General features: G+C 49.2%; 1 protein-coding gene across 2 annotated transcripts in view; it reads left to right on the top strand.

Moving 5' to 3' along the window:
• Positions 1 to 12,573: 12,573 nt before the first annotated feature.
• Positions 12,574 to 26,968, top strand: part of LOC311605627 (overexpressed in colon carcinoma 1 protein homolog) — a 35,988-nt gene continuing 21,593 nt past the window's right edge. Inside the window, exons 1-2 of one of the 2 annotated variants that reach the window (XM_084796323.1) lie at positions 12,574 to 12,742; positions 26,538 to 26,562. In XM_084796323.1, the coding sequence (XP_084652449.1) occupies positions 12,697 to 12,742; positions 26,538 to 26,562 (71 nt within the window). In that variant the 5' untranslated portion in view covers positions 12,574 to 12,696. The remainder of the gene's footprint in view (positions 12,743 to 26,537; positions 26,563 to 26,968) is intronic. The other variant, XM_084796324.1, reaches the window with a different exon arrangement.

Raw genomic sequence — 26,968 nt, 5'->3', positions numbered from 1 at the left:
AGAAGCGAACCATGTGAAAGATCTGCTTCGCCTCATTAGAGGGGAGCGGCCAGGAGAGGAGATGAGAGAAGAGGAAGAGGGAGGGGAAGAGGAAGATGAGATGGGGGAGACTGAAGGGAGAAAAAACAATGTAACTCAGAGCCTCTGACCCGGTGACCTAGTTCCTTCATTTAGGCTCCGCCTCCCAAAATTTCCATGGCCTCCAAAAATAGTGCAACCAACTGGAGACTGTATTTTTAAAACCTGAGCCCATGGGGGACATTTCACATTCAACTCACCACAGGGCCTTTGGTCACAACCTGGGAGTGAAGGTTTTGGGGCAGGGGGTGCGGGTTGGGGGTAGGGGGAGTCAGGAAGAGGACAGCACCCCCAACAAGAGCGCCTGCGCCAACACAAATGTGATCATGAGTGACTGTGTGAAGGGCTCACAACAGAAGCTCACGAAAGGCTGGAAGCTGGCAGAGAGGCAGGGTCAAACTGTGAAAAGGCAGTGCCTGCCCTGTGACAGCCTTGTGGCAGTGGCGGGGGGCAACATCAGGTGTTTAGTAGCAAGACCCTGTCAGACCCAGTATGGCAGAAAGAACATGTGGCATCAGGCAGTGTGTGGCTGCCTCCTCTCCCTGGGTACCATGCCTGTCTCCTCCAACTGCCTAGTATCATGCACTTGATGTGGCCTCCTGCAGGGAGTCTTGCATGATTTTCCCTATGTCCCTGTCACCATCCCCTCTTGTGGGTCTCTACCCAGTCCTGTGTGCACGTGTGTCAGAGCACACAGCACCCCATCCCGTGTTCATGTGTGTCAGAGCACACATCATCCCATCCCATGTGCATGTGTGTCAGAGCACATGGCACCCCCATCCCGTGTGCACGTGTGTCTGAGCACACGTCACCCCATCTCTCCTTCCTCAGCAGCCTGAGAGTTGGCCTCTTGACATCGCCATCTGGCGTGGGTGTTGTGGTGTATGATACATAAACGTGTTCGTGTTTTAATCCCAGGTGTGGGCTATGGGGGCTGCTCTACATATACCCATGTGTTTGTCTACAGTCCCTAACTGCCTCGTGAGAGGGCGAGTGATCCTTGTCAGCTGCGACCCGCCTCCTGCCATGGTGGTATAGTCTTTGCCAGTGGGGATACATGGTAGATCTAAAGCGAGTGGAGGGCAGGAGGGTCCAAGGAAGAAGAAGGCGGCTGCTGGTACTTGTCCCCCGCTGCTCCTGGTTGCTGTTGATGCAGTGTGTGACAAGAAGTTGGAGAGATCCTGGAACAGAGATTGGACTTGCCCCCGAGGAACCCGATGACCCTACACAGCAGGAAGCAGCTAAGAAAAACTACGCACCCCCCCTCTCCCTACTTTTCTCTTCTACCTGGTGTTGGCATGTTGGAAAAGATTGGGTGGAGAAGGGAAAGACTTAAGGAAATCAAAATAAAAATAGATTTAAAAAAACACGCCTACCACCACCACCATTTAGCATCCTGCATTCAACTACGGCTCAATAAGGACATTTGTTCTCAAACGAACAAGAGAATAATCATTCTCCTCTTTAAATTTCCTGCAGGCTGGGGCTAAAGAGATGGCTCAGCGGTTAAAAAGCACTGACTGCTCTTCCAAAGGACCCGGGTTCAATTCCCAGCACCCACATGGCAGCTCACAACTGTCTGTAACTCCGAGATCTGACACCCTCACCCAGACATACATGCAGGCAAAACACCAATGCTACATACAATAAAAATAAATACATTATTTTTTAAAAAAATTTCCTGCAGGCTTACATGAAGGACAGGTCCCGGCGAGCTGAATGCTTACCATTTGTGGGGTGCTCTGTGGTCCCGCTTAATCCACACACAAAACGGTTAGCTAGTAATGGCTAGAGTATCCCTGGGATAGTGCTATGTTTAAATCAAATCCTCAGTCGGGCGTGGTGGCGCACGCCTTTAATCCCAGCACTCGGGAGGCAGAGGTAGGCCGATTGCTGTGAGTTCGAGGCCAGCCTGGTCTACAAAGTGAGTCCAGGACGGCCAAGGCTACACAGAGACCCTGTCTCGAAAAACCAAAAAAAAAAAAAAAAAAAAAAAAAAAAAAAAAAAAAATCAAATCCTCAACATAGCTCCCATGTATGTGTCTGGTGTGCTAAAGGTTGGCTCTACTAGCCCATTTAGCCCTCAGAACAACTGGCTGCAGGTCCTTATTTACTCTCTTGACAAACAGGGAAACCGAGTCACAGAGTGACCAAGTAACTTGCTAGTACATGGCGACCTCAGAATCTGGACACAGGAGATCTTTGTTTCTATAGGTTCTGCCCATGCCACAGGCAGAAGAACATGCCACTCGTAGTGGCTACCCGTGTCTGTGGCTCCCCCGTTCTGAGCCTGCAATTTCCTTCCGTGTTCTAGTGTAAACATGATGTGAGCGATCCCCAGGGTTGTGGCTGAAGACACTCAGAAAACTGGATCTCCAGTGAAATGAAGCACCGCACAGAGGAATCTGAGTCATGGTTGGTTTAGGCACAGCAGACCCTGCCTACTAGTGGCTTAAAAGCTCGCGTGAGAAGAGCTGAGGAAAATCGAGACGGGAAACTGAGTTTGTAAGGAACGGGGAGAGGTGGGCGGGGGGAGGGGGTTGGGGGGGTTGGGGAGACGGCGGGGAAAGCTCATGCTGAGTCTATGTGAAAACCAGACACAGTGCTGGGGCTGGTGTTCGAGACAGGCAGATGCCAAGGTTGAGGGGCTGGGTCATCTAGCTAAATAGCGAGAGCTCCAGGTTCAGCGGGAGACCCTGTCTCAAAAAATCAGGGGTGACATGGTAGAGGAGGACATATGATATTGACATCTTACACTAGCAGGTGTCCTTGCAAGCGTACCTGTGTGTCCATGCTTGCATGTGCACGCACGCACGTACGCACGTATGCACGCACGTACGCACGTATGCACGCACATACGCACGTATGCACGCACAGAGGAATGGGAAGGAAGCTTTGACCTAGGGGTTTGCGGCCTGAGACGTGACTGGAATCCCGTTTTAATCTCTTCAAGCTTGGAAACCCTGCAGCAGTTCAATATTGACATCCCCTTATGCTCTCTGACATCCGCTGTAGCATTTCCAATCAGAAAAAGGATGTCCCCATTACGCCTCTACACCCCGCCGAGTCTCCTCTGCGCACAGGGCCTGCCTGCCTGAATTAGGAAATTGCTACTTTCGGAACCCCCACCTCCACCCCCTAAGCTCGGGTTCCAGACTCAGCATCCCAAGTATCTTAATGAGTCAGCCGCTGCTCTTCACCTCTCCTTCCTCGCTTCCAAGCGATTTAATCATAACTGGCCCTGGATGTTGTTTAGTTACTCATGGCAACCGAGCTGTTTCGTAGGCCAATTAGCAACACAGACACGATTGACATTGTGGCTGTGTGAGGCGAATTCCCGAGATCCTAGTACAAAAGTCTGACTGATTTCCACGCATCTCCCCAAACTTGGCTGATGAGGGTGTTGTAGGCGAAGGAAGTCTCGCTCACACGGCACACGTGCAGGAGGGCTCATTGACTGAGTCTGCAAACCCATTTGTAAGGCAATCACGAGAGGCGGGAGGGCAGCTTGTGTGGTCTCATTTAAAGTAGCTCTGAGGTAAGGATGCAGGGGGAGGGCTTCCTTTGAGAGAGGAGGACTTTCCAGGAGGGATGAAAGAGCCAGAATTTCCGTATCAAGCTTTTTTTTTTTTTTCCTGCTTAGAGAGACAAATCTGCAGCTGTTAAAATTTGGGTTTTGAGCTGGGCTTGGTGGTACATACACACTCTTAATCCCAGCACTCGGGAGGCAGAGGCAGGCAGATCGAGGCCAGCCTGGTCTACAAAGCGAGTCCAGGTCAGCCAAGGCTACACAGAGAAGCCCTGTCTTGAAAAACAACAAAACAAACCAAGAAATTTGGTTTTTGAAAATTGATCTGTTGCCGGGCGTGGTGGCGCACGCCTTTAATCCCAGCACTCGGGAGGCAGAGGCAGGCGGATCACTGTGAGTTCGAGGCCAGCCTGGTCTACAAAGTGAGTCTAGGACAGCCAAAGCTACACAGAGAAACCCTGTCTCGCAAAAAAAAAAAAAAAAAGAAAAAAGAAAGAAAGAAAAAAAGAAAATTGATCTGTGATAAAGACTTCAACGTATGTGCATTCCAGCTACTGCCCTGGCTCCCCCTAAGACTTCCTAGTGTTTTGCTATTTAAATATTGTATCTTAAAATAAAATTCAATAAATAGAAACAAAATTCAAATGAAAAGGCTACATTCAGTAAATAGTTGTAATTGGATACTACATTTGTAAATGGATACATTATAGTGTTTTATAGGTGTTTTTAAATCATCAAAAATTACCCAACTGTATTTCAAATCAACTAGTTAAATGGAAATTAGAATAAAAGGTTTTAAATGTGTTGCATTCTGTGAGGAATCCAGTACATTTACCATGACATAAACATTATATGATGCAGGTATGTCTTTAAATATCACATGGCACCTACATGCACGAACAAATTTTGTTTTATTTTTTGTTTTTTCGAGACAGGGTTTCTCTGTGTAGCCCTGGCTGTCCTGGAACATTCTTTGTAGACCAGGCTGGCCTCAAACTCAGGGATCTGCTTGCCTCTGCCTCCCAAGTGACTGCTGGGACTAAAAGTATGTGCCGTCACCGTCCAACACGTGTGCAATGTTTAAGTAACCAAAAGCTAGAATGTAAAAATGTAAACAAGCCTTTTGTGAGTGACGGCGAAGCAGGACGGACCGCCATGAAGGCGTCGGGCACGCTTCTGGGAGTACAAGGTGATGGGGCGCTGCCTGCCCACCCCAAAGTGTCATACGCCACCGCCGTACCGAATGCCCAACCCCCGCTTCTGGTACTTCGTGTCGTAGCTGAAGAAGATGAAGTCTGGGCCGGGCGTGGTGGCACACGCCTTTAATCCCAGCACTCAGGAGGCAGAGGCAGGTGGATCACTGTGAGTTCGAGGCCAGCCTTGTCTACAAAGCGAGTCCAGGTCAGCCAAGATAACACAGAGAAACCCTGTCTCGAAAAACCAAAAAACCAAAACAACGAGAGGAAGATGAAGTCATCGTGGGAGACAGTGTACTGAGGGCAGGTGTTTGAGAAGTCACCGCTTCATGTAAAGCATCTGGCTGAGTTACAGCTCCCTCAGTGGCACACAACATGTACCGAGAGTACCGGGACCTAACCACCGCCGGCGCCAGCACACAGTGTCACCGCAGCATGGGTGCCTGGCACCGTGCCCATGCGCACTGCATCCAGATCACGAAGGCGGAAGAGATTGCAGCCGGCACGCGCCGCTGGCCAGCTGTCAAGCAGTCTCACGACTCTAAGATCAGGTTTCAGGGGGCTGGAGAGATGGCTCAGAGGTTAAGAGTACTGGCTGCTCTTCCAGAGGTCTTGAGTTCAATTCCCACAACCACATAGTGGCTCACAACCATCTATAATGTGATCTGGTGCCTTCTTCTGGCCTGCAGGTGTACATGCAGGCAGAGCACTAAATAAATCAATCTTTAAAAAAAAAAAAAAATCAGGCTCGAGTTGCCCCACCACATGTTGCGGGTTCCTGCCCAAGTGTAGCTTGATAGTCCCCCAGTCATCAGGTGTGCCCAAGCAAAAATTCCTCAATTCCTCAGGAAAGAACGAAGATGTTTTTCAAATCATATGCTTCCAAGAAAAGGACAAGCCACCACTTATTTTAGAAATGTGTTAGACCTTTATCATGGTGCTGAGTGGGTGCCAGGCAATGGGTTTGCCTAGCTGCCTACTGGAAATCATCTCCTTCTTTCCCCTCCTTACCCCCTTGCTAGAGAAGCCCAGTGACTCTCAACAAACCTTTCACTTCAGATCTTAGTTTGTCCTGAGAGTCAGTAAGTTCATGGGAGCACAAGACAATATGAAGCTTTGATAGGGGGAAAAAATCTACATTATCCAAGTGTAAAATGTAACAGTGTCTCTACTTGTATGAAACATTCCAAACAGGCAAATCCATCAACACAGAAAGCAGGTTAGTGGGGGTGGGTGGGTTGGGGGGTTGGGGGGGGTAATGTGAGGGGTGGGAAGGGAGGTGAAGGGTGGGGGGGTTGAGATGAGGGGTCAGAGGTGAGGTGAGGGGTTGGGCATGACTGCTTGGTGGGTGCCAGGCTTCCTTTGGTGGGGAGGTGGACATGTTCCGGAATTAAACGTGGCTTTGGCAGCACCACACTGAGGATGTGCTAAATACCACGGAGCCATACACTTCACGTTGGTTAGTTCACACTTTGAGAGCTTGTGAGGGCTGGCAATGTGAGGAAATAGGTGTTTTATAAGGGGGTCCACTGCCTGGGTTGGGTCTTTGCTTTACTCCCTCCCATATTGAAAAGGGAAACCACGTGGACAAAGTAGACAACAGTCTAGACACTGTGGCGCTGAGGTGGAATCCCGCCAGGGACCTCCCGTGGGAACTCTGGATCACTTCTTGGATCCCTCTTCTCCATTCTCGGGGTCTACCTGTGCTGTCGCCCTGAGCCTCGCGCCCTGGTGGTGAGGGTGGTGCATGCAATTGATTAAAACAGAGCTTTAAGAGTTCTTGATCTATGATGGGTGTGGTGGCCTTTAATCCCAGCCAGCACTTGGGAGGCAGAGGCAGGTGGATCACTGTGAGTTGGAGGCCAGCCTGGTCTATAAAGTGAGTCTAGGACAGCCAAGGCTACACAGAGAAACCCGGTCTAAAAAAAAAAAACAAAAAAACCCCCAAAACAAAACAAAAACCAAAACAAAAAAACAAAAACGACAAAAACAAAACAAACCAACCACAAAAACAAAACAAGAAGAAATCTTGATCTAGCTCCTTGAATCCTTAAATGTCACCACCTAGTGTTTTCGATCTCAGCCCTTTGTGTGATCAAATAACCTTCCATACACTCATCCCAACAAGATGGGGGAAAGGGAGGCACTCCTTTGTATTTATTTCTTTTCTTGTCTGTCTCCTCTTTAGAAAGTGACCCTGGTAGGAGCACAGGCAGAGGCTCTCCAACACCGTTGAGCTCTTATCTGAGCAAAGTGCTAGGGAAACAGCAAGGACGCAAACTGGGCCTTTAATGAACGCCTTGTCCACGGGGAGAGACAGAGGCTCATACTAACAGGAAAGTGTACTGCCTTCAGGCTCAAGGCTCTGTCACTGCAAAGGTGACAAGAGTTTTCTAGGTAAGGGAGTAAGTACTGAGTAAAGCGTGAAGGGTCAGTAGAAATTAATTAGGCAAAGAGGAAAGGAAGCAGTATTCCCTGCAGGAGGCACAGGAAGTCTAAGGAGCTGAAAGACGGTGGAAAGAGGAGAGAAACGGTGACGGATAGAGAGCCTTACCGCCCCGTTAGGCATTTTCATTTTGTGCATAAGAAAGGTGGGGAACTAGGGAAGGTGTACGGAGAGCAGGAAGTGGGGATTTAATCAGATTTACATCTGAAGATCTACTCTCCAGTGGAAGAAATGCTGAAGAGAGGTCCTGGGCCTGGATGTGTGATACCATTTGCTTCCTCTTTGTGCAGTCTGAGTGGACAAGTGGCTGGAAGCTCTGAGTTCAAGTTCTTGCTCTGAACAAGGGATCCGCAGCGAATGAGACTTCCATGGACCTCAGTTTCCCCATACTCAAATGATTACATGCTAGAGGGACAACTGCCTTTTTTTTTTTTTTTTGAGACAGAGGCAGGTGGATCGCTGTGAGTTCGAGGCCAGCCTGATCTACAAAGCAAGTCTCTTGGACAGCCAAGGCTACAAAGAGAGACCCAGCTGTACATGCCTGGCACCCATGGAGGTCACAAAAGGGCATCAGGTGCCCTGGAACTGGGGTTGGATGATTGTGAGCCACCACATGCATGCTGGGAAGTGAACTCTCTCTACAATGGCTCTGCATGCTACGTCCATACTTTCCCTCATGAGGATGTGAGATGATGTGGCTTGGGAGACGACAAGGTGAATGACAGACATTGTGGCACAGTGTTAAGCTACTGACCTTCTGAAGATTCATCGGGGGCAGAAAGACGATTCTGGCCCATGAGATGGGAGAAGAAGTGTGCACAAGGCGGGAGCTCTCATTACTGTGTCTTACATGCGATGTGCTTAGGGGCCAAGGCAGCCATGTTGCAACTTATCAGCAGAGAAAGGAAGAAAAATGTAAATGAAATCCAAGCCATCCAACATGGCGGAGGGGCGAGTATGGGAGGGAGAATGGGGAAAACATGGGGACTTCCTCTGCTTCCTCCCAGAAAGCTGGGACAGAAAGCTCCCAGCTTTCTGTCTTCCTACACAGCAGATTCAGACACTTCTCTCTCTCTTTTCCACAAAGCGGTTGCTGTCCAAAGGTGGAACACAGGGGCCCAGTGGGGTGGTTTTCCCATCACAGAGAACAAAGCCACCATCGATCAGTCAGGAAATGGGGTATTATGCAGTAATGATTTTCTTTTGACTATGTTTATAAGCATCTAAATGCAACAAACCTTTGTCTGTAAGATAAGATTAAATAAGATGAAACAGGGCTGGAGAGATGGCTCAGAGGTTAAGAGCACTGCCTGCTCTTCCAAAGGTCCTGAGTTCAATTCCCAGCAACCACATGGTGGGTCACAACCATCTATAGTGAGATCTGGTGCCCTCGTCTGGCATGCAGGCATATATGAAAGTGAAACACTGTATACATAAATAAATGAATTTAAAAAAAAGATGAAACAAAACAAATACATTTTCTTAAAAAGGAAAAAAGAAGGCAAAATGTTTGCTCTTCCCATTGTATTGCCATCTGTTAGGAACTTTTTTCCTCCTGGCTTTCAAAGTTTCTCTGTGTAGCCCTGGCTGTCTTGGAACTCTTTGTAGACCAGGCTGGCATCGAACCCACAGAGATCCGCTTGCCTCTGCCTCCTGAGTGTTGGGATTAAAGGTGTGCGCCACCACGCCTGACCTCTTAGGAACTTTTCCTTGCCCTTTAACTGCCCACAGTCATAGCCACAGTGAAATCACCCCCACTCCACCCCCACCCCCACCCCTAGGCCCCACCTGGCCTCTAGCCTGGTCTCCTGGAGGGTTTTTTGTTTTTTGTTTTTTTCTCTATTGACGGAGCACACTCAGAATGTTCTTGCCTCAGGGATCTGTACTTATCCTTTTTGCCTGGGACCATCTTGGATGAGTCTGAGTTCTCATCCCGTAGGCTTCTCTAAAAACCCATGCCGTTATGACCACCTACTTTAAGTGTTGTCATTCTCTCTCCCCCCTGAGCCTTTATTCCAGGGGCTTGCTTTACACACACACACACACACACACACACACACACACACACACACACACACGTAGCTGCATGGAAAGCCATGAGTTCTCCAAAGACGAGGATGTGGGGAGAGACCTTACATGATTTGTGTTTCTAGTAGGTCATGTTGTTGGGATTTAGGAAACAAGATGCTTCCCCCCCCCACCCCCCCCCCACCCCCCGTTGGGTATCGTCAGGTGGCAGGGACAATCCCTTGGGTGTAGCTCTAGAAACAAGCCATCAGCAGTTGATAAAGGTGGCATCGGCTGCTCATACTCCCAGGACAGGGCATGTTCTCTGTTTATGCGGTGACTCATTGGCAGTGCTTGGACACGATTACTGAAAGGTCTTGTTTTGTGTCTCTGATCTTCAGTTAGAGTGGCCAGGGGTGATATTGCTGTCCTGGGCCATCATACTGGGCAGAAACTGCCCCAGACTAACTGGGGGTGTTGAGGCAGTTTCTGGATCTCATGGTATGTTCTTATAGGTATCTTGAGAAAGAAGCCCAGAGTCAGATACCACAGAAATAAAGAACAGCAATTTTTCTGGCTATCCCATAGTGGTACCCCCTCTACCCCCAATGTAAGATTTGCTTGGTTCAGGGGTAGCCACTGAACCAAGACAGTAGACTGTGGTTTGGGGGCCAGGTGGAAGTATTCATTTGGAAGGCTGTGGAACCTCTAAGGGGTGGAGACTTGCTGGAGGAAGGAGGTCCCTGGGTGTGGGCCCTGAGGTTATCATACGGGCCCAGCCTCTCTTCCTGTTTGTTCTTTGTTGATTTAGTGAGACCGGCCACCCGATGTAGGAGTTTAGTTTACAGTCGGCCAAAGGGGAAAAGGGCTCGTGGTGCAGGCTGTAACATGGACACTCACATATGTTAGGGTGCGAATGGATGTTAGAGTTCAGATAGGATGCTAGGTTTAAGACAGTGAGGCCAGGAGCGCTGAGGACGAGAAAGAGACACTTGCAGCTGGGTGAGGGACAGTCAAGAGGACGTGGTCACACCACGAGAGAAAGCCAGGAAATTAAGCTCCCATTTTAAACGTCCTTGGTATTTAGAGAGAAGCCCAGGTTGTGCCAAGTTCCTCACTAAGTTCTGGGGTTACAAACATGAGGGAGACAGTCTCCTCAGACAGACAGATGATAAACAGATTAGCTGCATTGCAGCAGGGACACCAACAGAGTGATACAGGGAGGACAGGCTTTCAGCCACCAGCAGTATTGGTGAGCTGGCTGGACAGCGTCCACGAGGCCCCAGACCATCTGGTAGACAAGAGACAGCCAAGCCAAGACACAGCAGCCGCCTCTTGGTAGCTGTGAGGACGGACAGAACTTACGACTAACTGACAACATTTAGGACATCCATAGGGATGGAGGCAAACACAGAGAGCTTTTTACTAAATCTTTATATCTTAGGAGCCTGCCTCATTTTTCCTTAACTTCTTACTGTTCTGAAAATATCTTTTAAATTTTACCTTTTCCCTCTTACAAGAGTCTGCAACATCGATCTTTTTTTGTTTTTCTTTTCCTGAGACAGGGTTTCACTCTGTAGCACTGGCTGTCTTGGACTCGCTTTGTAGACCAGGCTGGCCTTGAACTCACATTGATTCACCTGCCTCTGCCTCCCAAGTGCTGGAGATTAAAGGGGCGCTCCACTACTGCCTGGCTTGCAGCTTCAGTCTTTATTGGCATAAGACGATGACCTTGGAGTCACTGCCTCAGGTCAATCTTTGGTGATGGTTAACTGTCCGGTACCTTAGGACTCTGGGTCAAGCCCAACTGGCTGAGAAGGGCTGTGGCTCTTAAGCAACGTAACAGCCTTGAGTGCTCCGACCACCATCCCTTCCCCCACGACCATGGCTTGCATTCCCCTCTAACCACTAGCCAGAGGAAAACCTTTCTTTCTTCAGTGGCTTCTTGTCACGTATTTTGTCATAACTAGGAAAAAGAAAGAAAGAAAGAAAGAAAGAAAGAAAGAAAGAAAGAAAATAACTCACAGCACTTCTAGAAGTAAACCAAAGAGCGCCTTACTTAGTCCCAGAATAACTGTATCTTACCACAAGGTTGCAGTTCCTTAATTTCCATAGAGGATACGGTATCTCTTGTATCCTCAACAACAGGGCTCCCAAGTCCTAGCCCCCCCCCCCCCCCCCCCCCCGTCTGTTTATTTTTTGTTTGTTTTTTCGAGACAGGGTTTCTCTGTGTAGCCTTGGCTGTCCTCGAGTCAGGCTGGCATCGAACTCACAGAGATGGGCCTGCCTCCCGAGTGCTGGGATTAAAGGCCTGCGCCACCGCGCCCAGCCTAGTCCTAGTATCTCAAAGGTCACGTTCAGATGTCTGCCTGAGCTTTGGTTCAAGCCCATCCCTTAAGCATTTCCTCCCTGCATTACTCTGTTGGTGTCTCTGTTTTAATGGAGCTAGTTTGTTTATAATCTGTCTGTCTGAGGAGACTGTCTCCCTCATGTTTGTAAAGCCACAATTTAGCAAAGAACTTGGCACAACTTGGGCTTCTCTCTAAATACCAAGAGAGCTTAAAACGGAGCTTTATTTCCTGGCTTGAGTTCACCTCTCGACGAGTTTTATTGATTCAGCATTTATGAGCCAGGAGGACAGTAAGAAACGGGGGATCCTCACCTCCAAGGAATTTGTATTTTTGCTCAGAAGCCCACGGTCTATAACGGTAGCCGGGCATTGACTGAGGCACAGGCGCTAAGCTGAAACTTCACTCACACTCATTTATGGCCACGTCTCTGTATCACTCCTGACGTTCATAGATCTGCCTTGCATCAAAAAGCAGGGCGAGACCTTAGTTACAGACCTGGGAGACATTGATTTTGAGGAGGATCACCAGGTCTGACCAACATGGGGGTGAACTGGGTTTTCTAGGTGAGGCTGTGGGGAACAGGGCTGTCTCTGCTTTCTTCAAAAGCACAAGTTTTGGTTTCGTCTTCAGACCTGAAAGTCATTTAGTCTGTCAACCTTAGCCTTATCAGATAGACATTCACGGTGCTCAAGGCAGGTGTTCCCGGTCATTTCCTCCCCTCTCCACAGCCACAGGACAAGGAGGGGGCGTGAGTAAAAAAAGGGCAGGAGGGCGAGCACCGCTTATTCCACGTACTCCAGGGCCCTGCTGCGGACCCTGCCTGCGGCCTTGGCCTGCCCCCTCCCTAACCCTACTTTAAACTCCCGCCCCCTCTGAACCAGCACCAATGCCGGGCCGAGGAGAGCTCTGGAGGCTGCGGATTGGTTGGTGCCGTGGTTGCCGCGGTGATGGGTGGGTCTATAGGGGGTCCCCGCGCAGGGCGGGGCTAGGGCTGTCCCAGGTCCCGCGCACCGCCTCCCTCGGGGTCTCCGCCTCCGGGACCTGCGGCCGCGGCAAGCTTCAGAGCGCGGCTTCCCCGCGGGCGGCTTGATGGGTTGCGGGAACTCCACTGCCACCAGCGCGGGCGCTGGCCGAGGTAAGCGGGGGGGGGGCTGCGGGGGGGCGGGGGGCTGCGGGGCGTGGGTCCCTCGGGAGATGTGGCGGCAGCGGGGGATGGGGTGGGGTGGGGTGGGTGGGGGGCGCAGTTCCCTCGCCCCATCCTCGTTCTCGAGACTGGAGCCTTTCGTCTGCTTCTGGAAAGACCGGGAGGGAGCCAGTGCCCCGTGCGGGGGCGGTCACGCCCGGATTTAGCGGGAAGGACTGTCGTCTGGATCCTGCAACCTGGCTCTGCACCGCTGTGGGGGGACCAGGATTTTCGGGACCTGTCTCTGGTCCCTTACATCCCTTTCCACTGGCGCGCATCCAAGCCTCGCTCCCCCGCCCCCGCCCCTTTGACTCCCAGACCCTGCGCCCGGAAAAGTGCAGCCGAGCAAGTCAGGACTTTTCTGGAGATGGGGGTGGGGCCGTGCGCCAGTGGGTTGGGAACCGGAGCCTGCAAGGGCTCTTGAATCGCATCTGTGTGGCTCTGCTTACTTAAGACCCACCCGGCTGCTGCGCGCTTCGGCTCTCACTGACAAGCTGTGGTAGCTAGATGCTCAGATTTGCGCCATAGGGCATGGGTATTGGCCCCTCTATTGATACAGTTTCACTTGAAAATATAGCCAAACTTGCCTGTGCACGACTTCATTTCGTTGATTGGCAGGGCTGGGCTTCTAGATTTCCCTGGCTAAGCTAGGGTTTGTATCCAGTAACTTATTGTGAGATTCAGCTCTTCCGATTAAACTAGCTTACATCAGATTTGTTTGGGGGTGTTCTCTGCTGACGTATGTTAGCATCCTTTCGGACAGGCTTCCCTAGCTCCTGTAGCCGAGTTCAGCCAGATGCCGCAGCCCACCCTAAGCAGCAAGTGTAAACAGCAGTCTGTTCCTGCAGTGTTTGCCAGGCTGATGTGGGTGCTCTGCTAGTCATACTGAAACCTCGAGCTGTCACCTCCCATAATGCCTGGCAGTTATTTTTGTGATTGATTGATGTACTCAGGTATGAACCGGGGGCCGGATTACTGTGCATGCTCGGCAGGACTTCGGCCACTGGACAGGATTCCCTGTCTTGCTTTTTATTTTGAGATCGGGTCTCACTGAATTGCCCAGGCTTGGCCTGAACTCATCCCGTTGCTGAGGCTGGCCTTAAACTTGCCTCTCCTGGATCAGCCTTCTCCATGGGTTGGGATGAAAGGCCTGGGACACCAAACCTGGCTAAACTTTTAATCTTTGCACAATGGAAGCCATCGTGGAAATCTGCCCAGATCATGGGTCTATCTTTTTTTTTTTTTTTTTTTTTTGGCAGTCGGTGTCATACTTGCGGTATTAAGTCTGTTTCAAGAGCCATGACTAGAACACCTGGGAGTCTGGGCCCAGGGAAAGTTTATCCGTTCTAGGGGACCTTCACTGTCTTGAATTAAGGTCTGTGTTTGGGATGTGCCCCTGGGAAACAAAGCTCTTAGATGCATATAGCGCGACTCAGCTTAGTTAGCATCATATGCAGATGTGAGCAAGGGCAGGATTCAAGCTACAGAGTGGCCGTGTTGCATTGCTACATGGAAATCAGCCTCACCGGTTGTTTGTGTGCAGGTCCCGGGTTCTGTGGTTCTGTATAGCATATTGCACATGTGCTTGGCTAAAAAAGAAAGAAAGAAAAAAAGGTTGAGAATATTAAAACAAAATAAAAAATTGAAGAATGATCCGTAACAGATTTCCTTAAGAGTGGAGGAAGTTTAGTGCTGTGCGCATGGAGGTGCCCAGGAATGCCACAAGAGGGCATCATATCCCCCAGATACGAGTTACAAGCAGCTGTGAGCCACCATGTTGGTGCTGGGAACCAACACCTGCATTTTCTGCAAGAACAGGAAATGCTCCTAACTGCTGAGCTGCTAGTTCAGTCCCATGCTTTTACATTAAAAAAAATTTTATTTATTTATTTATTATGTATACCATGTTTGGCCTGCACACCAGAAGAGGGCACCAGATCTCATTATAGATGGTTATGAGCCACCATGTGGTTGCTGGGAATTGAACTCAGGACCTCTGGAAGAGCAGTCAGCGCTCTTAACCTCTGAGCCATCTCTCCAGCCCTTATATTTTTATTAACAGATCACCTGTCAAATGTGGGAATAGAAGGAGACGTACCTTGGTTAAGTGGAATTCAGAGTGGTGATTAGGTAGTTTTGAAATGTTAATGTACAAATTACATTTCGGTGGTAGTGTGGCCAAGCAGTCTAGAAACTGTATTTCAGGCCTGGACACATGGCTTAGTTGGTAGAGTACCTGCCTAGGACACACAAACATAGGAATTTTATCTCCAGCGTCTAGTAGACTGGACACGGTTTATGGGTCTGTAATACCACACAGGAGAGTCAGAAGTTCAAGACCATCCTCAGTGGTTCCTCACTTCATAGTGAGCTCAAGCTATCTTAAAAATCAAACAAACAATGCCGGGCGGGCGGTGGTGGTGCACACCTTTAATCCCAGCACTCTGGAGGCAAAGGCAGGCGCATTTCTCTGTAAGTTCGAGGCCAGCCTGGTCTACAAAGTGAGTCCAGGACAGCCAAGGCTACACAGAGAAACTCTGTCTCGAAAAACCGAAAAAAACAAACAAACAAACAAAAACCCAAACAACCAAACAAAAAACAACAACGACAGAAAACACAACCCAAACAAAGAAGCAAACAATCAGATTTCTTCTGCAAGTCTGAGTCTTGGTGATCTGTGCCTGTAATCCTACACTCAGGAGACAGGGCCAGGAAGTTTACTACAAGTTTCACGGCCATCTTGGTCTATATGGGGAGTTCCATGTAAGCCAGAGCTGTACCTGAAGAAAGAGGAAGAGGAGAAGACGGAGGAGGGGAGATGGAGGAAGAAGAGGAGGAGGAGGAAAGAATCTTATTTCTTGGGGCAAAAAAAAAAAAAAAAAAGATCCTCTGTAAGTATTCAGTTGACTTTTCCCCCCTTCCTTTCCTGAGTAGATCTCTCATGGGGTAAATGGAAATACGGTTACACTGAAAAAGATCTCTCAAAGTGCACGTCCTTAATGCTCGCTTTTGTTTGTGAAGGACGTCGTGCGAGAGCACGCTGTTCTCTGGCTTGCTCTTTGCTAAAAATTACTTGACGTTTTCAGAGAGAGCAGGGGTAGGGAGTTTGTCCTGTAAACCGGGAAGGAGCAGGCAACCGTGAGCGGGCGTGTCTGCATCGTCTCTAACCAGGCTCTCGCCCTTGGCTTTGAGGAGTCGTTCCCAAATTATCCCCCCAGCCTGTGTGTCCAGCTGGCAGCTGCTTTCAGGATCTGGCCATTGTTGTTTTCTGTCTGCCAGCTGGTGGTCGGAATTTTTATTTTCCGGAAGGGAATGCATCAAGATGAGAGCGAGAAGGGCAAGAAAGGAATGCCTCCCCCCCCCCCCCCCCAGAGATGAATCTGTTCCCAACCGTGAGCTGTGATTTCAGTACCTCCGTCTCTAACGACCAGGCTGCAGACCCATCCCAAGCCTGTGAGGTTCTCCCAATAGACGATGCTGTCCCGGACCTCTGGGGATAAACCGAGCACAGCTTCTAAAATGACCCAGGAGTCTTGCTTTCAATATTATATACTTTTCAGTCGCCACACTGGGGGAAAAAAAAAAAAGAAGAAGAAGAAAATGATTAGAAAGGCAAAGAGAGGTGAGGGAGAGCCGATGACCTTGGCCGGGCGGCTCAGGCTTCTGTTGGGGCTGTGTGTTGCCGTGGGCATTTTCGCCCTGCTTTTCTGAGCTCTGGTTCATTTATCTATGTTGTGGTGGATAATTGGATGTACCCTGTTTCCTAGGGCCTGTGTGAAACTCCAAACCAGAGAGTGAAGGGAGACACTCTGTAAAATGAGATTACCATACTGCACGGAAAAAAAAAAAGCTATTAGTACGTTGAAAAGAAGGTGCTGTCTGTGAATATTTTTCCTACAAGAAAAATGACGAATCTACTTCTGTCTCAACAGGCCTGAAAATCACCATTATAAACTCTATTGTGATTATTTATTTGTTTTTGAAACAGTCGCACTATGTGTCCCTGGCTGACCTGGGACTTGCTGTGTAGATAGGGCTAGCCTCAGATAAACCCCATTTCATTCGCTGCATATTCAGGCATACCTAGGCAATTATCTCCCTCCTTTCCCAGCTACCTGGACCACCGCCTTTCTCGGCTGTAGCCTTGTGAACTTGGCTCGTCTCACAGCCTGCCGTGCTGCCGTGGGCCTGAGCTCACATGATTCTCTATGCCACAGTAGTGGACAAACTGGAGTCCCAGGACCCATGGCCGTGAAGAAAGAGACACATGTAGCCCTTTCACTGTACAGGCTCCCTTGTGCCCTTGACCTCAAGCTGACCCCTCTGTGCAGGACCCTCCCCCGCCCCGTGCCCCCCACCATAGGACACAGGTAGGGCTGCCATCAAGAGACGACGAGAGAATAGAGTCCAGCTTTCCGGCTCTTGAGGAGCTAAACGTGGAAGGCTGAGTGTGTGAGAGCGATTGCCGCGCAGCGTAAGGTAGAATACACCAAGAACACCTATATGGCAGGGCTCATCAGGGAGGGCTTCCTGGAGGAGGAGTGGAGCGGTAGCGGCCCTCCCTCCCCTCCCCCACCGGTCCATAGTGCAGGCTCTCCAACTCCTTGTTTCTCTGTGCGTGTTATCCGCAGGCCACCCATTTACTTATTTAAAATTGGCAGCAGATCTGGTTGCCCTAGTCTCCCACGCGCTGGGCTCTAGCCTTTCCCAGGGACTCTTAGGAACGGCTCATTTTAATATTTTGCTAGGAGCATTTTCTCTCTGCGGGAATTTGATTGTTTCCCAGCGTAGAGCCACAGAACCCGGCTGCTTGTGTTTTCTGTTTTTGTGATGTTTTAGCACATTTCTTCAGAAAAACAGCTGTGGAAAGCACTCTGTTTGGAAGTGTTTGGATATTTATTCCAATACAGAGAGCTTTGGGGTGCCCCTGCCCTTTGTCCTCTAGCTCTTCTCTCTGGAGGTAAAGATTGAAGTCCATGGGGTTACCCAGTCCCTTAAAAAAATAAAATAAAAATCACAGAGAGGGCCAGGCATAGTGTTACATTCCTTTAATCCTAGCATTTAGGAGGCAGAAGAGGAGGCAAGTGAATCTCTGTGATTTTGAGGCTATCCTGGGCTACATAACAAGGTCTAGATTAGCCCAGGATTATGTGGTGAGATCTTGTCTCCAAATAAATAAAAGGAAAGGAAGCCGCGCATGGTGGCGCACGCCTTTAATCCCAGCACTCGGGTGGCAGAGGCAGGTGGATCGCTGTGAGTTTGAGGCCAGCCTGTTCTACAAAGCGAGTCCAGGACAGCTAAGGCTACACAGAGAAACCCTATCTCGGAAACCTCCTCCCTCTCACCCCCCCCCAAAAAAAAAAGAAAGAAAGGAAAGGAAAGGGAAAAAATGTACACACAGGGCTGAGGATGGCTCAGTTGATAAAGGGCTTGCCTTGCAATCACTGAGGACCTGTGACTGATCCTGAGAACCCTAAACAAAGCATCCCAGCACAGGGGGCTGGGGGTGGGGGCTGGGGGGTGGGGCTGGGGAGGAGGGGGCAGAAGGAACACTGCGGCTTGCTGCCCTCCAGCTTACTTGGTCCGTCCCAGGCCAGAGAGAGATCCCGTGAACAGAGATGGATGACTCCTGAGGTTGACCTCTGACCTCCACAAGCACTGAGAGGAGGGTGTCCACTCACACGCACAGGTCACACAGGTGTACACTGTTAAGTGAGCGTTTGGAATATAAGCCGGGAAAATCCCTTTTTTATGAGAGTCAGAAAATTTCTTAAACATCCCAGTGGGAGCCTGGGGAGATGGCTGGGTGGTTAGAGCACTTGTCACGTGGGTGTGTGGGCTGTGCTGGGTGGGTGTGGCGGCCACCTGTGACTCTAGTGCTCCCTTTCCTACTGTCATTCTCCACTTTTTTTTTTTTGAAAGTCAAAGTTTCTCACTGAATGGAAACCCCATTGTGCCTTCTATCTTTGCACAGAACCCCCCTCTCCTCTCCCCTCCCTTCTCCCCCCTCCCCTCTCCCCTTCCCCCTCCAGCTCCATGCTGGGGTTAAGCCAAGTCTGGCTAGGCTCAATGAATAAAGTGGAGAGAGACTGAGGAAGACATTTGATGTCAACCAGGGGCTTTTCACATGCCTGTGAACCCATACACATAATATATAACACATGCATGCACGTGTACACACACACACACACACACACACACACACACACACACACACATACATGAAGAAAAAGTCCCAGCATTCCCAGATATCTGTCAGGTCACTCTCAGTGCCGACTATTTTAGAAGCATTTGGCACGTCATATTTGAATCTGTTAGTTGTAATTTTCACCAGAGATAGGTAATGAATGGGCAAGCATCTGGCCTTAATTCTGTGGGCGGTTTATTGTCACAATGCTCCGACTTGGATAGAAACAGTAGTCAGAAGGGGAGGAGCTTAGCAATTGCCTTATTTATCAGCGTTCCCCCGGGGAGTTAATATAATGCTTTGGGGCCCAATTATTTAGATTAGTTATCAAATTGCCCTCAACTAGCGGAGTAATTGTATTCCCCTTAACATAACCACAAAGGTCCAGCCTTGACTGGTGTCTGCAGATAGTGTTGAAGAGAGGGCTGCCCGGCTTAGCATCAGCCCGTGCCTGGTGGGAAACGGTAAAAGAGTTTGATGTCATCAAAGTGGCCGTTTCTGTCTTGCCTCACTCCTTCCTACTGCCCCTCATGCCGGAAAGGCCATAGCACCTTCCTTATGCTCTGTAAGCCTCTGAGCTGTTTCCTCTCTGAGGCACATTTTGCTGGAGAGCTTCTGTTTCATCATTTTTTTTTTCTTTTTTCTTTTTCTTTTTTTCCCAGACAGGGTTTCTCTATGTAATAACCCTGGCTGTTCTGGAACTCTCTTTGTAGATCAGGCTGGCCTTGAACTCACAACGATCTGCCTGCCTCTCCCTCTTGAGTGCTGGGATTTAAGGTGTTTGCCACCCTGCCTGGCGTATTTTGTCATTCTTTGTCTCATGTGTTTGCCTCCCCATGGGATATCCTCCTGAGAGCCCCTTATATTTTATTCATAGCGGTACCCCTGGCCTCTAGGCCAGTTTCCAAACTTAAACAATTTCAATCAATCCCTCTCTCTCTCTCTCTCTCTCTCTCTCTCTCTCTCTCTCTGTGTGTGTGTGTGTGTGTGTGTGTGTGTACACAGGTATGGTGGCCAAATGTTTGGAGTCTTCCTTTACTGAGTTCCACCAACCTTTTTTTTTTTTTTTTTTTTTTTGGTTTTTCGAGACAGGGTTTCTCTCTGTGTGTAGCCTTGGCTGTCCTAGACTTGCTTTGTAGACCAGGCTGGCCTTGAACTCACAGCGATCTGCCTGGCTCCCAAGTGCTGGAATTAAAGGTGTGTGGCTCCACCTTACCTTTTTAAAAAAAGTTATTTATTATTATGTATACAGTGTTCTGCCTGCATGCACACCTGCATCAGATTACACTACAGATGGTTGTGAGCCACCATGTGGGTGCCGGGAATTGAACTCAAGAACCTCTGGAAGAGCAGTCAGTGCCCTTAACTGCTGAGCCCTCTCTCCAGCCCCTCCACCTTACCTTTTAAGATGTCTCTTACTGAACCTGGGGTTCCAGTTTCAGCTAGACTGCCTTTCGGGAACCCCCAGCTCTGCTCCCCGACAGATACTGGGCTTCCAGGCCTGTGCTGCTGTGCCTGGCTTTCACATGGGTCACGGGGATCCAGACCCAGGGCCTTGTGCTTGGAAGGCCATCTGCCGAGCCCCGCCCCCCCCGCCCCTCCCTGCACACAACGCCTCCTGCCCCACAGTCCCAATCTCAAAACTTTTAATGGATTTTTTTTTAAGCTTTCTAAAAATATTTGTTTGAAAGAATGAGTATGTTTGGGAAACAAATAAGTTGGAAAATGAAGTTCTAAATTGTGTGAGCACACTGTGACTGGCGAAGTAATTGGGAAAATGAGCCGAAGCCGTTAACAGTCAGGAAAGCTTGCTCTCAAAGTGGGACCCGATTGCTTTAGAAGCATCTGTAAAATGCGAATAAATAGAATTTGGAAGGGCAGTTTTTGCCTCTTGGCTTCTTAAAGGTGTAGGGGGTTCAGAAATCAGTCCCCTGGCTTCCTGTATGCTAGGCAAGAGTTTTACTGCTGAACCCCACTGTTAGCTGGAGGACATCTATAGTGTCCTATGGCGTTCTGGAGACAAGTGACCATGGGACATGTATAGGCAGTGAAAAGCCTGCCTTGGCTGGGTCCCTTGTTTTTTTTTTTTTTTTTTTTTTTTTTGTGTGTGTGTGTGATGGGACAGAAATAGAGATGGTGTTGGTTGGGGGAGAGGCACCCCAGCATGGATAGTGTGGGTTTGGGAGCCCAAGGGAGCCCTGCATTTGCTGTTCATCTGCTGTGACCTTGGACAACCTGCATAAGGTGTCTGTGGTGTATTTCCTCTGCTTTAACACAGAGCGATAATAACCCAATCTTCGTAAGAATGAGTTAGTGTTCCTCACTGTTGAAAACAGTGCCTCTGGGGCTGGAGAGATGGCTCAGAGGTTAAGAGCACTGGGCTGCTCTTCCAAAGGTCCTGAGATCAATTCCCAGCAGCCACAAGGTGGCTCATGACCATCTATAATGAGATCTGGTGCCCTCTTCTGGCCTGCAGGTGTACATGCAGGCAGAACACTGTACATAATAATAAAGAAAGAAAGAAAAAAAGAGAAGAAAACAGATCCTCCTCCATTGGAAGTGCTGGATGCACTTGCACTGTTAGTGACCCGCAGGGAAAGGCGTTTACCATGACATTGAAGGGAGCATGAGCCACAGAAAGTGTGTGCCACAGAAAGTGTGAGCCACAGAAAGTGTGTGCCACAGAAAGTGTGAGCCACAGAAAGTGTGTGCCACAGAAAGTGTGAGCCACAGAAAGTATGAGCCACAGAAAGTGTGAGCCACAGAAAATGTGTGCTCATGGAAAGGTCTTGACTCAAAGATGATAATGGAGCCTTTGAGGCACCAAAAGTGCCTGGGCCTAGGCGGGTGGAGGTCCTGTAGTCAGACCCGGAAGATGGGCTGAGGAGGGATGCAGGCGCGAGTGGGGGAGGAGGGAGATGAGCGACCCAGTCAACTGTGTGGCCTAGGTACCAGGAAGGAGGGTGCGGCCCGTTGGGAGAAAAAGGTAGGCAGGATGGGAGACCTGCGTGCTCTTGGAAAGGCGGGGAATGAAGAAGAACTGGTTACCTCCTCAGACAGGCAGAATCATGATGCTCTTCCATCATTCACGCCAACCATTCTGTCTCCTCAGAGCCGGCACTCAGACCACGTGAGGGGCCCCTAACGGTTTCCTGTGGAGTCAGTCAGTTCCACCATGAGGGACTTTCCATGGATGGCCGTGGATGAACTTATGTTACAGCAGCTAAACGTTCTTGTTTTACCTTATCTCGCAGCCTTTGGTGTGTGTGTGTGTGCTCGTGCGAGCATGCGTGCGTGCGTGCGTGTATGTGCGCATGCGCGTATGTGCCTGCACGTGTGCGTACGTGCTGTACGGGAGGCAGAGGAAGTCACCAGGTATCCCACAGTACCATTCTCTACCTTTTTCCAGTGGTCACCTTGGCCGTCCAGCAAGCTCCCAGGATCCACCAGCCTCAGTCCCCAATGCTGGGGTTGCAGGCATGTGTGTCCGTGCCCGGCTTTTATGTGGTCTGCAGCAAGCGTTCTTACCCCCTAGCCCCATCTTTTTTTCCCCCCTTCCTTGCCAATCTAAAGTTAAAGCATTTAAGGCCAGCTAAGAGTCAAGGCGTTCTTCTGTGAGAGCATCCACACTCATCGACATAATTGTCTAGTTTCTAGGACACACTGACCTGAAATTTTCACTACATTATTGGAAGAAACATGGCTTATGAATCTGTAATTTCCTGCCCCCCCCCCCCAAACTGGCTTCTAAAAAAAAAAACCCCACCTCAAAACCATTGTTTTGAATTCGTGAGCTGGTGTTTCACTTGTCCTGGCCAGATTGAGACTGTGAACTAGATTTAGTACCGTTCCTGGAGGGGGCCGGAGCGAAGTGTTAAAACGAAAGAGGACGCCAAGCGGCCTGGAGATGTTTACACAGTTCTCAGCAGGATTTTCCTTTCAGAGAACAGAGTGCGGCATTCAGCATGCCCTCATCATGTTCCATAAGTACCAAAGGTATTTAGGGTTCTGAGCGCTTCTACTTTAAGAAGAGAGGTTTGTGAAAGTTGTACTAGAGGTTTGGTTTTATTTTTTTTTTTCTTATGTGAAAACGTATGCTATTCGTTTAGAAAGGGAGAAGGGGGGCTCAGTGGGTGGGGCTCGGTGGTAGACTGTGTGTGTGTGTGTGTGTGTGAGTGTGTGTGTGTGTGTGTGTGTGTGTGAGTGTGTGTGTGTGTGTGTGTGTGTGTGTGTGTGTGTGTGTGTGAAAGGAGAGGAAGGACAGGAGCAAGATGTTGTCATGGATTGAATGGTGTTCCTTAGAAAGGGTACCCCTGCCCTGACCCCCACCATGTCTGAATGTCCCCCCCTTTTTGTACCTATAGCCAAGTGAAGGATTTTGAGGCAGGGAGGTGATATTAGGTGGTCTGACCGGGTCCTCAGTCTAGCAAGAAGTATTACTCTCTGGCCGTGGCGGTGCGAATGCTTGTAATCCAGGCGCTGTGCGGGAGGTGGAGGTGGAGGGACCTGGCGTTTCAGTGCCATCCTCAGCTCAAGAGGTGGAAGCCAGTCTGGGCTCCTCGGAACTTTTATCTCAAAAATACATCCTTGTGAGACTAGAGAAGACAGAGACTGGGTGGGGGAGGGCGAACGCGGTCACTAGCGGAAGGATGCTGTGGCTGCCCGCTCTCCCCGGGAGCTAGAATGGGTTCCTGGATGTTGGGGAGAACACTTTAGAGTCTCAGGCTTCTCGTGGTTGGGCCTTTTGGACACCAGCCCCCACCCCCACCCCTACCCTCCATCCCCCCCCCACCCCATCCCCCACCCTCTACCCCCACCCCCTCCAAAGCTGCTGAAGGACCTTCCTGACCAAGAATCTCTGTGTAAAAAGGTCCTAGCAATGCTGCCCACACAGGAGATGCCAAGGGTTTTAAAAGCCAAGGGGAAAAAGACCGATCAAATCTCGGTGGCACCCCAGGAGTGGATTAAAAATAGAATATTTGGCTTGATGGAGTTTGCAGCGCATTTTTATGTGGCCGGCTTTCAGGCTGAAGTGTAAAGTGGAAGGTAAAACTTCTAAGGTGAACAACTCAATCTCCTTAAAGATACAGTTACCTTCAGAAAGAAATGGTCCTTCTCCTATAGGTGGAGCTCTTCCATATAAGACACTGTCACCTTCCTCCATTTCTTTTTTTGTTTGTTTGTTTTGTTTTGTTTTTTCGAGACAAGGTCTTTCTGTGTAGCCTTGGCTGTCCTGGACTCGCTTTATAGACCAGCCTGGCCTCGAACTCACAGCGATCCACCTGCCTCTGCCTCTCAAGTGCTGGGATTACAGGCGTGTGCCGCCACGTCCGTCTCCCTCCATTTCTTTAAAACAATTTAAAGAAGATTTTGATTTTATTTTGTATTTGAGTGTGTTGCCCGAGTGTGTGTGTGCGCGCGCGCGTGCGTGCGCGCATTCACTGTGCTTACCCCATGTAAGGTGTGGGATTCCCAGGAACTGGAGTTACTGATGTTTGTGAACCAGCATGCGGATGCAGGTGACTGAGCCGGGTCCTCCATGAGGCCTACAAGTGGTCTTAATGTTAAGCCATCCATCTCTCCAGCCCCACCCCTTGTCTCTCATTTCTTCTAGGACCATTGACCTTAGCTCACAAATGCTGTTTAAATAGGGCAGAGGCAGTCTGGCAGAAAATGAAGGGTTTTATTCTTTTGTTTTGCTTTGCTTTTTAGCTGAGCTGATGTATCTCTGGTGCCCACTGAGAAGTCAGTGCCCCGCTCTGAATGTTTGTTAAATAAATTGGAAATCAAATGACTTGCAAACACAGTTTAAAGCAAGTAGGATTCAACCCCCCCCCACTCCCCCCCCACATACACTATCTAAATAATTCTATTCAAGCATTTTTTCTTTTTGGACACAAATTAGATTACAAATTTGATCTGGCTTATTGTAATTAAACAAGACGTGATTAAAATGCTAAAGGAGGCCCTTGTATTTTTCATCGTTTTATGATCTGACACTTTTTCAGGATAAGGTGGGTTTAAAAACCTACATTTTATATGTCTATGTACTCTGATAATTTTGTCACAGATTTCCAAACATTACACAATTATCTTAAGGAAAACAAACAAACAAAAACCAAAACCTCTGAAAAGAAGCATGTGTGGAGGACCACATTTGCTCCACCCTGCGTAGCTAACCTGGTTGTAACCATTTCTCAGAATGGCGATTCCTTTCCCTTCTGAAAATGAGGGGCCCTTGACACGCCTGCCTGCTCTTGATGAAGTGTGGCTAGGCTCTTCCCCTAGCCGCAGTTATTAAACACATACTAAACACATATTAAACACATATTAAACTCTTTTCCAGTAGGGCACAGATATCTTAAGAGAATGAAAGAGAGGCTGACTTCTTGGGGCAGGGGCCACCACTCATTCCCGCTGAGCATGCTGGGATGGATGCTCACCAGCAGAGAGCCCAGCACGGAGGGGCTCTAATGGCGTCCAGGGCCGGGTGCAGTCAAGGTGCAGCCGATAGGGAGTTGTGCCTCTCCCCGACACCCTTCCCCGAGATGGGTTCTCTGTGTAGCCTTGGCTGTCCAGGACTTGTTTTGTAGACCAGACTGGCCTCAAACCCATAGAGATCCGCCCGCCTCTGCCTCTCGGAGTGCTGGGATTACAGGCATGCGCCACCGAGCGCGGCTGGATGGTGAGTTCTTGATGGTTGCTGATTACACAACACGCTGCAGCTTTTGAAAGAACGTGGTCCACACAGGGGATTGTGCGTTGCCGTCTAAGCTGCCTTTGTCTGTTCAGGGTGTTCCCATTCCCTAGACTCTGGAACATTATGATTTAGACAAACACTGGAGAGAAAAGCTGGGCATGGTGGCTCGCGCCTTTAATCCCAGTACTCGGGAGGCAGAGGCAGGGGGATCACTGTGAGTTTGAGGCCACCCTGGTCTACAAAGGGAGTCCAGGACAGCCAGTGCTGCTAACACAGAGAGACCCGGTCTCGAAAAACCAAAACCAACCAAACAAAAACAAACACTGGCGAGAAGACTCTATTTGTTGCTATCCAGTTCTGTGACGAGCGACTTCGGGATGCCTCCCGTCCTGTGACCGCCTCCCATGCTTTCAGCAACTGTAGTCTCAAGACGTGTTTTCTTCGTAAGACTCTAAGGATCAGAGTTTCTCACATCTCTGGTTGTTCCCTCTCCCACCACACAAGGAACAGGGATCACGCTCTTCCCAGGAATACAACTAAGAAGGACGTTATTTCTTTCTAGTCTTTCTTCTAGATCCTCTGCTCGTTTTGACTCTGAAATTGCTCACTTTTGAGGCATTGATTGCTTTTTTTTTTTAACTCATCAAAATATCCTGTCGCTGGTTGTTTTCATTTTTTAATTTTACGGTGATGGTTTAAAGGATTATTAAATTCTAAAGTGTCTCTGCCTGCTTGTCTGTCTGTCTGTCTGTCTCTCCCCTCTGCCCCCACCACGATTGTTTCAACCCATCAGGTATGGGGCTTAATTTTCAGGAGTACTATTATACTAACACAATTTTTTTTTTCTTTTCCCTCCCTAGGTCCAACAGGAGCAGTTAAAGATGCGTAAGTACTTGGCATTTTCGTTTCATAAGCTCCCTCTGCGAGGAAGGCTGTTTTTCATGGCTCTGACCTTTAGGAGTCTAGGTGTGGCTAAAAAGATACAGGACACTTTGTGTTCTGCATGAGTAAACGTTATGGTTTGATGGACAGCTAAGTGCTATTTGAAGGATCTTAGCATTTGTGACTTTTCCTGTTAGCCCACCTGTTAACCCTGTCCTGCTAACTTTGAATGATAATAAGAAAGAGTCTGTTTGTCTTTCCCAAGTGGTGCAGAGACTTGCGTTAGCAACAAGTGATAGCCGGGGCGGTGGTGGCGTAGGCCTTTAATCCCAGCACTTGGGAGGCAGAAGTAGATCGCTGTGAGTTCGAGGCCAGCCTGGTCTACAAAGTGAGTCCAGGACAGCGAAGG

This window comes from Acomys minous, assembly GCF_964271855.1.
Source record: "Acomys minous genome assembly, chromosome: 9".
Lineage (NCBI taxonomy): Eukaryota > Metazoa > Chordata > Mammalia > Rodentia > Muridae > Acomys > Acomys minous.
The sequence above is the reverse complement of the archived record's forward strand: the minus strand, read 5'-3'. Positions and strand labels throughout refer to the sequence as shown.